The sequence below is a fragment of the Carettochelys insculpta genome, chromosome 7 (genome assembly GCF_033958435.1).
Source record: "Carettochelys insculpta isolate YL-2023 chromosome 7, ASM3395843v1, whole genome shotgun sequence".
Taxonomy (NCBI): Eukaryota; Metazoa; Chordata; order Testudines; family Carettochelyidae; genus Carettochelys; species Carettochelys insculpta.
The window spans coordinates 37,582,581-37,595,531 of record NC_134143.1 but is presented as its reverse complement, the minus strand read 5'-3'; the positions used below and the strand labels follow the sequence as shown (position 1 = coordinate 37,595,531).

Genomic DNA, 12,951 nt, shown 5'->3' with positions numbered 1-12,951 from the left:
CGATGGCAGGACAGAGTTACGAACCTGGAAGTCCTGGACAGAGCAGGAACCACGAGCATCGAAGCCATAATTCTGAAAGCCCAGCTTTGCTGGACAGGGCACCCCATAAGAATGGAGGAGTCAAGAATCCCTAAGCAACTCCTCTACAGTGAACTCTCCCAGGGCAAAAGGAATCAAGGTAGGCCTCACAAGAGGTAGAAAGACTGCGTGATTGTTCATGCTGGTTTAAAACCAGATCAGCTAGAGCAGCATGCAAAAGACCGAACAGGCTGGCGTGCTCTTGTACAGCATGCATATTCCAACTTTGAAAAGCAGCGATGCGTATGCCTCATTGATGCTCGTGAGATGAAGGAAGCAACAGCAGCAGCCACACCAACAGAGCCAGGATAATTCCCTTGCCCCCCACTGTGAACGTCCATGCCGGTCAAAGCTTGGACTCCTCAGCCGCACACAAGTCCACAACCGATGAGCCTATGCAAGCTCAAGATGTCATTGTTGGATGTGACAAACTACCTACGTAGTACTGCCTCAAATCTTATTACTGTCTATATATCTTCCAATGTTTGACGTCCTGGGACTGCATTTCTCTCTTCTTGCAAAAGCTGTAATTCATTGACTGAATTTCTTCTACATCATTTATGTTAATTCTTATTTTAGGTTTAGAAAAATCCTACTTCATTACAACTGAAGCTTTTCCAAGTTGCATTTTTCACTCATTTTAGCTGAGCATTTATCTACATTTTGGTTAGGTGTACAACTATTATTGTGGTTAACTGTGAGCTATAATCGGAAATCGCCGTCAAGGTGAGACTGTAACCCAGAGGTTTATCAGCATCTGCAGTGCTATATACTACTTTATAACACTATATGACAGATATTGTAACTTTGCAGCAGACATTTTTACGTTTTTTTTTTCCTTTCAACATTGTGAAAGAACAAGGGCTTCCGTGGTTTTATTGTGCAAATTCAAGAAAGAGTAAGAACAATTTATTTTGATGTGCAGCTGTAATATTTACAAAAATGTTCCCAGGTACTAGCGGAAATATTTTCAAAAGAGAAAACAATCACAAGAAGCATAGCTCTTGTAACTCATCTCAAACAATTTGACTTGCAGCTACTGAAGAACTCCTGGTTTAAAGAATAATCTGGGAAGTGATCTTGCAGCCTGAAGCAGTTCAGAAGAGGAGCCTCTTGGGAGTTAGAAGAGAGGCATTACTGAATAGTTATAGAGGCATTTCAGAAGCCCCTAAGCTACAGATCCCTAAGGGAACTGTGCATTACACACCAGTGGCCAGTAATTGCCTGCTATAGGAGATTTAATGTAGCTCTGCTTTGCTGGATACAAATTGAATTTTGCTAAGTGGTTATGCCCACATGGTTTCCAAAATAGTTACACTACTTTCATTACAGTTCACTTGGAGAATGATGCTTAACTATATTTCAGTAACAAATAATAGAAAAGGTTTTTTAGGACATATGTCATAAATTTTAATCCACAGGGTTTAATGTAAATAATATTTCCTTACTTGCTTCCCTTACTCCCCAAAAGTGGCATAATGCATCATCCTGGAAGTAGAGTCTCACTTTTTAGACTCTTCAACAAGTTTCAGGCAGCAACACCTTCAGGAGACATCATTCATATTGGGCTCCATTTCTCCCAAAGACATACAGTAACAATCTACATTGGGGTTTGTACAGGGGAAGGGCCAATGACACATTTTTCTGATGTTACTGGTAGCACAGGCACTGAAGCTAAGAGCAAATATGTAACAAAAACTGGACAGCATGTGGAAAAGGAAGATTTGACTCATCCCTGCCCCTTTGTTTGGGATGGTAAATAAAGAAGGTGCCAGGAAAAGTCAGTTAATTTCTGGAACTGTAGTAGCTAATGGCAGGAGCCCAGCTTATGAGTTGTGGTTTTTCTGCTTTTATTTTCAGCATGACAATGCTAGGCATGATTGGTTTGCATTTTGAAAGCTCTTACTATATTGAAAAATCCCAGCATAAAGTTTTCAGGCACCTTTAATAATGGAATTTAGACTCCAAGTCACTAAGGTGATTTTCAAAATTTTACCTGAAAGAGTTTTTGACTAAAAAAGAAGGAACGAAAGTTTTGTATTTAACATTTATGGTTATGCTTATTAGGGTATGTCTCCACAGTCTCCCCGGTGGCTAAGATTTTTGGGGCGTTGATGCCATCCCCTGTGTTGACGATTTCTGTGTAGTGTGAAGAGGGAAGACAAAAATCTTTTTTCCTAGCCTTTTCTACCCGCTTTCTTTTACCTTTGGTACCATTCATGCAGGGAAGAGTGCATGGAGAGCCAGTTGAGAATCTGTTGGCTTTTTCAAAAAACAAGAGATTTCAGCCCATCCCCCGTGTTGATAATTTCTGTGTAGTGACGAGGGAAAACAAAAATCTTTTTTCCCAGCCTTTTCTATACTCTTTCTTCTAACTTTGGATCCCTTCATGCAGGGAAGAGTGGGTGGAGGGCCAGTTGCGAATACAGACTGTGCAGAGAAGCTGTATAATGGACTGGGAAGCTGAAGACCTTCCCATCAGCAACTCTCTTTTTTTTCTCAAATTTTTACTATCTGCTATTTCTTCAGGCTTTTCATTGTCTCTGTGTTATTTTTAGGGATCAGATGCAATCAAGAGAGGGGACAGTCAGTGGATGGCCAGTTGAGAAGACACACACCTGCTGATTTTTATAAAATCCTTGATAAATTCAGTTACAGAAGAGTTTTCTGTTAACTTGGCAATCTTTGTTGATGCCCTGCTTTTCCTTCCTTCCTTCCTACTTCAAAAATGGATGTTTGCTTACCATAGGAGGGGACTGAGGGATATGCAATGTGGGAAGCTGATGTCAAATACCAGTGAAAATACACAGATAGCTACGGGCATGAGGGAATTGTGGGATAGATCCCCACAATGCATTTCTGTAGCGGTCGATGTTTGCTGAGTAAGTGGGGCACCAGTACGTGGATTTTGTGAGAAGCACGTAGGGAGGTGAGGACAGTCAAATTGCAATGTATAAAAACCAGCATTACAAAATCAATATTAATACATTTGACTTTATCTTATATTACAGAAGTACCCACAGTGTGGCTGTTCTCACTAAAGCTAGGCTAACTGACGAGGAAGGCTATGTCTGCAGTAGAGCAATCTGTCGACAGAAGTTTTTGTCAGAAGATATCTTCTGACTAAACGTCTGTGAACAGAATGCGTCCAGACTGCCAAACAGATCAAAAGAGCAAACTGCTCTGTCAACAAAGAGCAGCTGGACTAACTGGCCACTTTCTTGACCAAACAGCCTACCAGAAGTACAGCAGACAGGTCTGCCTGGTGTCTGCAGAATTTCCAGACCAGCTTTCTGTTCACAGAGGCATTCTGCCTCATAGGGGAGTGGCGGAATGCTGCTGACAGAGGTGCTGCATTATGTTGATGTACAAAATTCTCTAGTGTAGACCTAGACTCATGTAGATAACTCACAGTAATTCTTTTGACAGTTTATGGAGGATGCACTCTTTCTATGTTTTATGTACCACTTTTCACTTTCTCTGTAAGGAGAGAGAATTTCAAAATCTGATCATTAGTGCTGCCAAATACTGCAAAACATTATAAGAACTATTCACATTTTTAAATGATTTGCTGAATTGTGTTTGCACCATTTTTGTAGAACTTTAAAGACTAACAATATATCATTAGTGCTACAGGACTGCTTTTGTGTTCTGTGAAGATACAGACTAACACAGCTGTGACCATTCTTTGGCTTCAGTTTCCACAAATATTCTAGGGCTGAGTTTATCGGTAAAACAATAAATGTTAAGCTAATTATTCACTGACTAAATATTCTGTATGGCTGCATCTACATGTCGCTTCTTCTGGAAGTGGCATGGTAATGAGCCATCCAGAAGTTGCTAATGAGGCATGGATGTAAATTTCCTGTGCCTTGTTAGCATATGGCCACGTGATTTGGAACCAGAAGAAGCTCTTCCAGACTCCAAAATACAAGTGCAGATGTGCGACCCACAGGGGTCTTCTGGGAGGAAACTCTCCTTCTGGAAGCCCCTTCTTCCCCAAAATTTTGAGGAAGAAGGGGCTTCCAGAAAGACGGTTTCCTTCTGGAAGATCCCTGTGGGCTGCACATCTGCAGGTGTATTTTGGAGTCCAGAAGAGCATCTTCCATACTCTGAATCACATGGCCATATGCTAATGAGGTGCAGGAAATTTACATCCGTACTTCATTAGCATCTTCTGGACAGCTCATTATCATTCTTTTTGAAGTGGCACGTGTAGACACAGCCTTTCAGTATAATTTTTTATGGATTGCATGAATTTGATTATTTTAGATTACAGTAACACCTAAGAACCTCACCATGAACCAGAATTCCTTTGTGCAAAGCAATATGCAAACACAGGAAGTCTCTGCCATTCAAACACTTACCAGCTAGAGCTTTGTCGACGTTAGCACTTCTATAGGTAAAACTTTTGTTGGTCAGGGGTGTGAAAACACAGCCCTGGTCAATATAAGTTTCACCGAGAAAAACACTGGTATGGACAGTGCTATGTTGGCAGGAGAGGCTTTCCTGCTGGTGTAGCAAATGCTGCTCCTGGGGGTGGGTGGTTAACTATGCCAGCAAAAGAGCTCTCTTCTGCCAGCAAAAAGATGGCTATGTACAAGATCTTACAGCAACACACCTGTAAGGCATGTCTACACTGCCCTGCAGATTGGACTATGGCGGGTGGGAATAGAGGTGTGCACCAAAGTGCTACACTGTAACTCCTCTGTGTGGGTAATGCAGGCACAAGCTAAAAGTTCCTAATTCATGCTAATATAATCCTATTCAAACAGGATGACATGAATAAGAACACGAGTACCTTTTATTCCACATGCCTGCCACATCTACACTGGCGAGTTACAGCATTGCAATTTGGTGCAATCTGCTATTCACACCCCTCTGGTCCAAACTACAGGGCAGTGTAGACAAGCCCTAAGTAAATATAATCAGACAATATAGACCTATAGAAATATAGGCTACCACTACATGAGAAGCATCTGTTGAAGGGATTTCCTGGCAAAACTTCCATCAACAGACTGCATCTACATATAAAAGCAGATCAAAATTGCAATCCACTCTGTCAACAAAGAGCAGCTAGACTCTCCAGCCCTCTCTTGGCTGGAAGCTCTGCAAACAGGGCTGCCCAGTGAACTGGAAGCCCTTTCTGTTGGCAAAAGGTCCCCAGAGCATCTACATAGTTGTTTTGTCAACAGGAAACTGTTAAGAAAGGCATTATGCGTGAACACAAAAAAGTATAACACTCTTGGTGGATGTGCCGAGTTTTGTTGGCAGACTCTCAACCAAGCACATTGTGTAGAAGGGCCACATGTTTCTCCAACAAAAACCCAGTTTTGCCAGAAAAGCCCTCTTATATAGATGTAGGCATACAGTATAATGTCTCTAATCAAAACTGCAAATTTCACCCATGAAATATTTCACTATATTCATAAGCTGTTTATTGGAATATAAAGAATTAGTCACAAAACTATTCACAACTATTTATAAAAAATTCTTTGTAGGCAGTTTGTCAGCATAAAAATGCTGAAAATACCTTGGCTACAGTTACAGTTACTCTGGTTTTGCCAACAAAACTGGTGGAATGTCCCACTCAAAACTCAGTGCTTTTGCTGGCAGTGTTCTGCCTTTCAGCCAGGAGGCATAATGCTGCTGTTGACAGATTGTCTACCAAAAAGCTGTGTGGATGCTCTGGGGGCATTCTCTTGACAGACAGGGTATCCAGGACAATGGGCAGATCTGTCTGCTGTGCTTTTGAGTGCCTGTTTTGTCGAGAGAGTGGCCAAGCCGTCCGGCCGCTTTGTCAACAGAGTGGAGTGCTCTTCTGTTTGGCTTTTGTGGGTGGCCGCATTCTGTAGACAGTTTTTTTGGGAAATCTCTTCCGACACTGATTTCTGTCGACAGATCTCTGTAATGTAACCATAGCTATAATGAACTGATCCCTCAGATCTAAAAGGTGAATTCTATATGTATGCACACCTATTCTCCTCTAAAACGTCTGTTAATATGTATTTCAGTAGTGGTATCCTGATTTATAGTGATGTAATACACTTTTCAAAGTTGTAGTAAACTTAGATTATATTTTTTTCCTTTTCGGATTTTCTGTTTATTTAATCAAATATCTTAATGTGGTGGAGAAATCTGCTGATCTTGTGGCTAGAGAAATATGTTTATGGCATTGCATGAAACTGCTGAGCTTGACTTTAAAAAATAATAAAAGGATTTGGCACACACATTAGTTTGTCCTGATACAAGGGTTAACAGGTGTCTGCTTAAGTAAGTGCTGGCTGAAAGTATTTGCTACTATGTCTGTTGACAGCAGGCACATTGCACCAAAGCTGTAAGAGAGAGTACTGGGAGGAGAATACTGCCTTCCTGCATTAGTTGTATGCGCCTGTGGCACATCAATATACTCTGCTTGCAGTTCCCAATGATACGTAGTAGGTATCTCTTCAACAGCTGTGACCTTTTCCAAGCCTAAGAGCTTTATGTTCCAGAGAGAGTCCAGAGGACAAGATGCAGGAGCTGGGCAGAAGGAAACAGCAGTCTTCATAAAGGCAAATGGTAGATGCGAACACAGGTTATGGATTATTCAGAGAGCGAAAGTGAATCTTCCGACGAAGAGTGTTGTTTCTCAGGAAGTAGTGAAGAAGATTCCAGTGATGAAGTTGAGAAAACATCAGAGTCAGTGTTCAGAAAACAATACTAAAAAATCATTTCATGTTGGATTGATTTGCTTGTACTGCACTGAGCTAGTGGATACTTTTAAATGACACTTTTAAAAACTTGCTTTATTTGAATATAGCTCTAAAGTGTTATCAGTACTTAGTTGCATGTTTGTAGATGCAAATGCAATTTTTATCACCTTAACTAGAATAATAGTAACTAAGAAAATAGGTATTGATGTAAAATATGTTTTAGAACACTATGTATACTATATTTTAAAGTTAATATGCAATTACACTGTAGTTGTACTAATGTTTCTGTACTGCTATGAATGCAAATTCAGTCATCGTCTTTGGCTTTTGAAAGTTTGAAGAGGCTTTTAAGTTTACCTAGAACAAGATTGCCAAACACCTATTATATAAACTCTGTAATATGGCAGTTGTCCAAGTATATGATACCCTTTTAAAAATCATTAAGCACAATACTTACAGAACAGTAATGCAAAGGCTCTGACAAAATGCTGAAAAAGCAAGGGAATTCTGAGCTTTTCTGATCTTCATTCAGTTCCAGTAAATCTGTTCTCTCAAGGGAGCATGTATAGTATGGCATACAACCTATGTATAGGTGCTACGGAAAGTAAACATAATATGACAGTAGAGGTGCTACTGCAACAATAAATGAGAATTTCCTTTCTGTTGTGGAATGAACCTTAAGATTTTTAATATAATAGTAAGTGCATATTGTTGCGTTTTTATCTAGTAACTGCTCTTTGTAAGCAGACTGAACTTAGTTCAGCCTCTTAGTTTCTGCTTTTCTTCTTCAGCATCCTTTTTAGTTGAGCTATGTCTGTGTAACTCCAGAGGCAGTGAGACCACTGACAAGGGAGAATGAAGTCTCTGCTCTACAGACTTGGCTGAGAGCCAGCTGGCTCTCAGCCTATGTGAGGTGGCTCTCAGCCTATGTGGTAGAGCACAGGGCTTTAGCCTCTAAGGTGGCAGGTTTAGTCCCTCTTGAGGACGACCTGGATGCCCTGGCCTCACATCCATATAGATTCAGAGTAATGGTTATTCCATCATGAAGTAGTGAAATAATATAACAAAAATGTTATGGCATTGCTAGATGGCCTGGAGACTGTTAATCTTCCCAGTATCATCTAAGGGTATGTGTACACAGCAAAGCTATTTTGAAATAGCAACCACTATTTCAAAATAACTAAGCAAGCATCTATACAACACAACCTCTATTTTGAAATAATTTCCAACAGTGAGTGCCTTATTTCAAAATTGGTAAACGTCATTATACAAAGAACAGCACCTATTTCAAAAGAGGTACTTCAAGACAGGGGCTGTGTAGACAGGGAATAGAGCCTATTTTGAAATAAAGCATAGTGTGTCCAATGGCTGTATTTCAAAATAGGCCCTTTTGTGTGTAGATGAGCTATTTTGGAATAAGCTATTCCAGAATGCCTCTTCCAAAATAGCTTATTCAGGAATAATGCTGCTGTGTAGACAGAGCCTAGGGTTGTAGTTTCATAGTACAGCAATGATACGTGAGTCTCTAATTACATGCATTTCATTTGTGCAGCCTTAAACTTTAATAGAAAATCACCTTCATAATGAGGTCCTCATAAATTAATGTTACTATTGGTTTACTTTCCTATTTGTACATCACAGAAGTATTACAAAGAGGCCAACATAAATTTCAATGCTCCTGCTACAATATGAACTCATCATGAACACGTGGTTTGTATTTTTTAATTGACAAACGTCTCTTTGCTAACTGCACTGAGTTTGTCCAAACTTACACATGGCAGATCCTTTGAAGCATATGTTATTATTAAGAGCATGATTCACCACTAATTTGTCATTTATGCATACATGCAGGGTGTGTTTAAAAAAGGAGACTCTGATGAGTATCAGTGAGTACCATTACTTTGCGCAGGTTAGAAAGATTAACCAGCGTGCATGGCAATGGAGAGAAACCAGCTCAATTGCTGATAAATTTTCATTTGTAAAAATAATGACTTAGTTAATCAGGGTAAACTGAGACCATAACCATCTTTATTTTTACTGCTTTATAATTTATAAATCAATACATTTAAACTATTTTTTTCAAGAAGAAAGAAATGCATCTAGGGTCACATTTATTCCATATTTTAGTCAGGACTAATTGACAACATACAATTTAACCCAAGTCATGGAACTGTTTTCCTGAAATGAAATCTTATGAGTGGTGGCCATGTATTACAGTATGATATACAACAGGAGACATAAAGTGTTCGTTAGTGAAGAATCACAAAGTAAAATGAAAGTGTAGTTCCAAATGTCACATTTTAGACCCCAAAGAAAGATTTAAAAGTAGGAGTTGGATTTTCAAAAATGCTCAGGGGTGGCCTAACTCTGCTTTTGCAAATATCTATAGTAAAACTCCCATTAATACTAATGATACCAGAGTTAGGCCAATACTGAGAGTTTTTGAAAAATCCCTAATTGAGCCTTCCACAAGGCACCATCCCTTCCCAAGCTACCTAATGGTCAGATGTGAGAGTGCATACTTAACTGTTCCTCAAATGTGATATAGTCTGATGTATTTTGCACCCATCTGAAGGAGTGGCATCCCTTATTCCCTCAAGTGCTTGACCTGTACTTGCCTCTAACCCTTCTACAGGACATCCCAGAGTCTGAAAGCTTTTGGGAACCCTTCTTTCTCGATATACAGTATCAAAATCCATTACATATTTGGAATGATTCAATTAGATTTATGTAGTGAGATAATGTAAGGTGAGAGAAGGAACAGATGAAATGTAAGTTGTTTGTAGCTGTCATTACTCATAGCCCTGAATATGTGTATTTTAAACATATCTATGGCTATGCCTACACTACTGAGTTTTGCAGACCAAACTGGGGATTTATCAACAAACTTTGCGGAGCATCTGCACACAAAATGCTTTCTGTTGACATAAACCATTGACAAAAAAAGCCATGTAGATGCTCTGGGGGGCTCTTCTGTTTGCAGAGTAAATCAAAATATCAGTCTTCTTTTATGTGTAGACGTGATCTGTCAACCTAAGTTTTGTTGAAACATCTCTTCTGACAATAACTCCTGTAGACAGATGCTTCTAATGTAGATGTAGACTATATAAGTATTTAATTTACTGACAATTATGACTGGTTTTCGCTTATGTAAATAGTATGTGGTAGAAAACAAACTACTCACTAGGAAAGTGACAAAAATGGGACATACCTAACTGAGTACTTGATGGTATCTACAAAAGCAGATTATATTTCTCTTACTTCATCTGTATGTAATATTTTTTACATTTGAGCATGCTTAAAATTTGTCTGATTGATGAAATGCAAATCTATGTGACATGCATTTCTCTTTCATGAGACATTTTAATAATGACTCTAAGGTATGAAGATTATTAACAGAAAATTATATGTTACTTAAGAGACGTATTTTTATTTTTTTTTTCAGGGAAGATGTGCGAACAGCAAATGTCATTGCTGCTGAAGCAGTAACTTGTCTTGTCATAGATCGAGAGTAAGTATATTGTTTTCTTATAATACAATACTGGATAGTGCCAAACAATATTATAGTTCTTAACTAATGACTTGGATTATTTTGCAGGGAGACATTTTAATGCACATTTAAAAAATGATTAATGACTTTGAGTGATAAATTTATGCGATGTATTATTAAACTGTAACTGAATAATGCTTTTAAAATGCTTCTCTGTATACAGTTTAATTTATGACCAGCTAACAAAGCAGTCTTAGGCTACATCTACTTTAGAGAGTATTGCTGACAAAACCAGGGATGCGTAGGTGTGATCTGTTGACAGAAGTTTTGCCAGAAGTTCTCTTCCAACCGTAACTTCTGTCAATAGATCATTGTAATGTAGATGTAACCTTAATGTCTTCCATTTGTGGCTAGAATCTCTATCAGCTAAATAGCTTTCTTGATACATCCACAAGCAAGGTATATGTTACGTAAGAGAGAGAAAGTTACGTTATTCACTGTGGATAAGGGGAAATTATTTAACCCAAATATTTTAGCAAATATCTTTTAAGAAACGTGTGGAACAACTATCTATCCCAATTTTATCTGAACAAACATACAGACATTTTATTTACCTTGTGTCTTAATCAAAAGAATAGTTTGTAAATACAGTCAGGCAAAAAGTGAATCCTAATTGTTCACATTAACAACTGGTCATTTTTCCGTCTAATATATTTTCATTTCACTATAAAAATATCCCTGAACTAGCACGAAATCAGACATTTAAGTTTAAAATTTTAAAACAGAAATTAATCCATAGGGTATGCCAGAGATTCCCAGCAATGTTCTTCAGTTAAGAGAAGACTAGTTGCACAATACTATTTATAGCTCAAGACAAGTATGTCTGTTCTGTGGCTCTAGAGATTTTGCTGTCAGTATAGTTGCTATCAGTATTTAATTGATTATTTTATATATGTACTCTTAAGTGGGAAAAACTTATTTTAATGTAGTGAAAATCTATTTTGAAGTGTTTAAGGTACTTATTTAAAGCCTTGGTCAACTGTTTATATTAATACCCAAAGGATTTTGTCTCATTTATATATTACTCACAATGCACTTTAATTTTAGAAGTCACAGCATATATTTCATTTTTCCCTGGATTATACTTGTTTCTGTTATGAAGGCATCTTCTTGCAAATTCACCAGCATTGTTTTTAGCTTGCATTTTCTAATTTCAAGCATTTTTTTTAAGTTATCCACATGTCGAATTTCTGGTTGCGAAATACAGGGGTTGCTATTTAAAAAATAAACTTTTATCAACAACTACGGTGGTGTGGTGTGTGTTTTAACTACATTTGTCTACACAACAGGAAATTAGTTAGATAATTCAGATGCTGCAGTCTGATAATTGTTGCCAAGTACTGTGCAATTATTAAGCTAACATTCAAGTAACTTGAAACTGTCTGAGAATGTGAGCAAGAGAGTAGGCGTCAATGGAAAATAGGAATTCGCTTCACCTACAGTGGCTGATACTGTGTCATCTGTTATGGACAGAGCTAGCAGCAATATCTAGAATTACGTTGTCTGACATTATACATTATAAAACTCTGTCTTCAATTGCTTGTTACTTTATGCCTCCTCAAACAGCTTATGTATGGCCTTGCCTACACCTTGCTCCCTGGCCAGGCCCCCTCCCGTGTTTCCTAGTGCTCCGCCATGGCTGGCTATGCTAGCTCGGGCTGGCTGACCATTCTCCCACAGGGACTCCAAGAGACTGGGGCTACACTGCCTACCCAGCATCAGATCATGCCACCACCCCACCCAGTGCTCTGTGTCTGGCTAGCCATTGCACAGGAACTTGAGAAGCTGTGCCTGCACAGCCAGGCTGCCTGGAAAACTGGGCTGGGGCAGCTGTAACTGCTGCATTCACCAGGGCTGGGGTTTATTTGTCTCCCCCGGCCCCCTGAGCGTGGGCTCAGAGGCCAGCTGTGGTGGGGGTTCCCTGAGCTCCTGCAGGAAAGGGTACCAGAGGGAATGGGTTGGGCAGAATCTTAGGCACAAGGGGAGGGGCCACAGGCTAGGCTCCCCCTGTGGCCAGATCATGGGCTTCCCATTCCATGTAGTCTATAGCTTTTCATGAATGCATCTGCCTCAAACTGAACTTTTATAGAAAGTGTAGCAACAATGATATAGTCATCTCCAGAAACAAGTGGTGGAAAAATGTTGAATTCTTACATGAGATCCATTGAGAAATTCTTCTACTTCCTTGTTTTGGAGAAGGAACTAGAGATTTGGCAGAGGGATTACACTGCGATCAGAGAAAAGATTTATTTTCAACTACTTGTAAGAATCCACTCAAGTTTGGCCTATTTATAAGCCTTTCAAGTTTCTGCTTGCACCGAGCATGCTCCAGCCCTGTTGTCAGGGTTCGGTGTGTGGGAGGGGGCTTTGGATTGAGGCAGAAAAGTAGATATTATGTGGGAGGGGCTGAGGGCACCAATTGGATATACAGGTTCTGGGGTAGGGCTGAGGATAAGAGGTTTGTGGGGGAAGAGGGGTCTCCAGGCTGGAGTCCAAGGGGATTAGAGTGTGGGAGTGGGCTCAGGAAATAAGTTTGGGTGGGGATTGCAGGCTGTGGGCAGGATTTAGGGTGGTGGGGTGGGCACAGGGTTGAGGTAGAGAGTCTGGGAGGGAGTTAGAGTGTATGGG

At 39.5% G+C, this 12,951-nt stretch overlaps 1 protein-coding gene across 3 annotated transcripts in view; it reads left to right on the top strand.

Annotated features, from left to right (window-relative positions):
• Nucleotides 1-12,951, top strand: part of PRKG1 (protein kinase cGMP-dependent 1) — an 880,390-nt gene that overhangs the window by 743,511 nt on the left and 123,928 nt on the right. For 2 of the 3 annotated variants that reach the window (XM_075000323.1, XM_075000322.1), the window contains exon 8: nt 10,219-10,284. In XM_075000323.1, the coding sequence (XP_074856424.1) occupies nt 10,219-10,284 (66 nt within the window). Of the gene's footprint in view, nt 1-6,606; nt 6,760-10,218; nt 10,285-12,951 lie in introns of those variants that run through there. The other variant, XM_075000324.1, reaches the window with a different exon arrangement.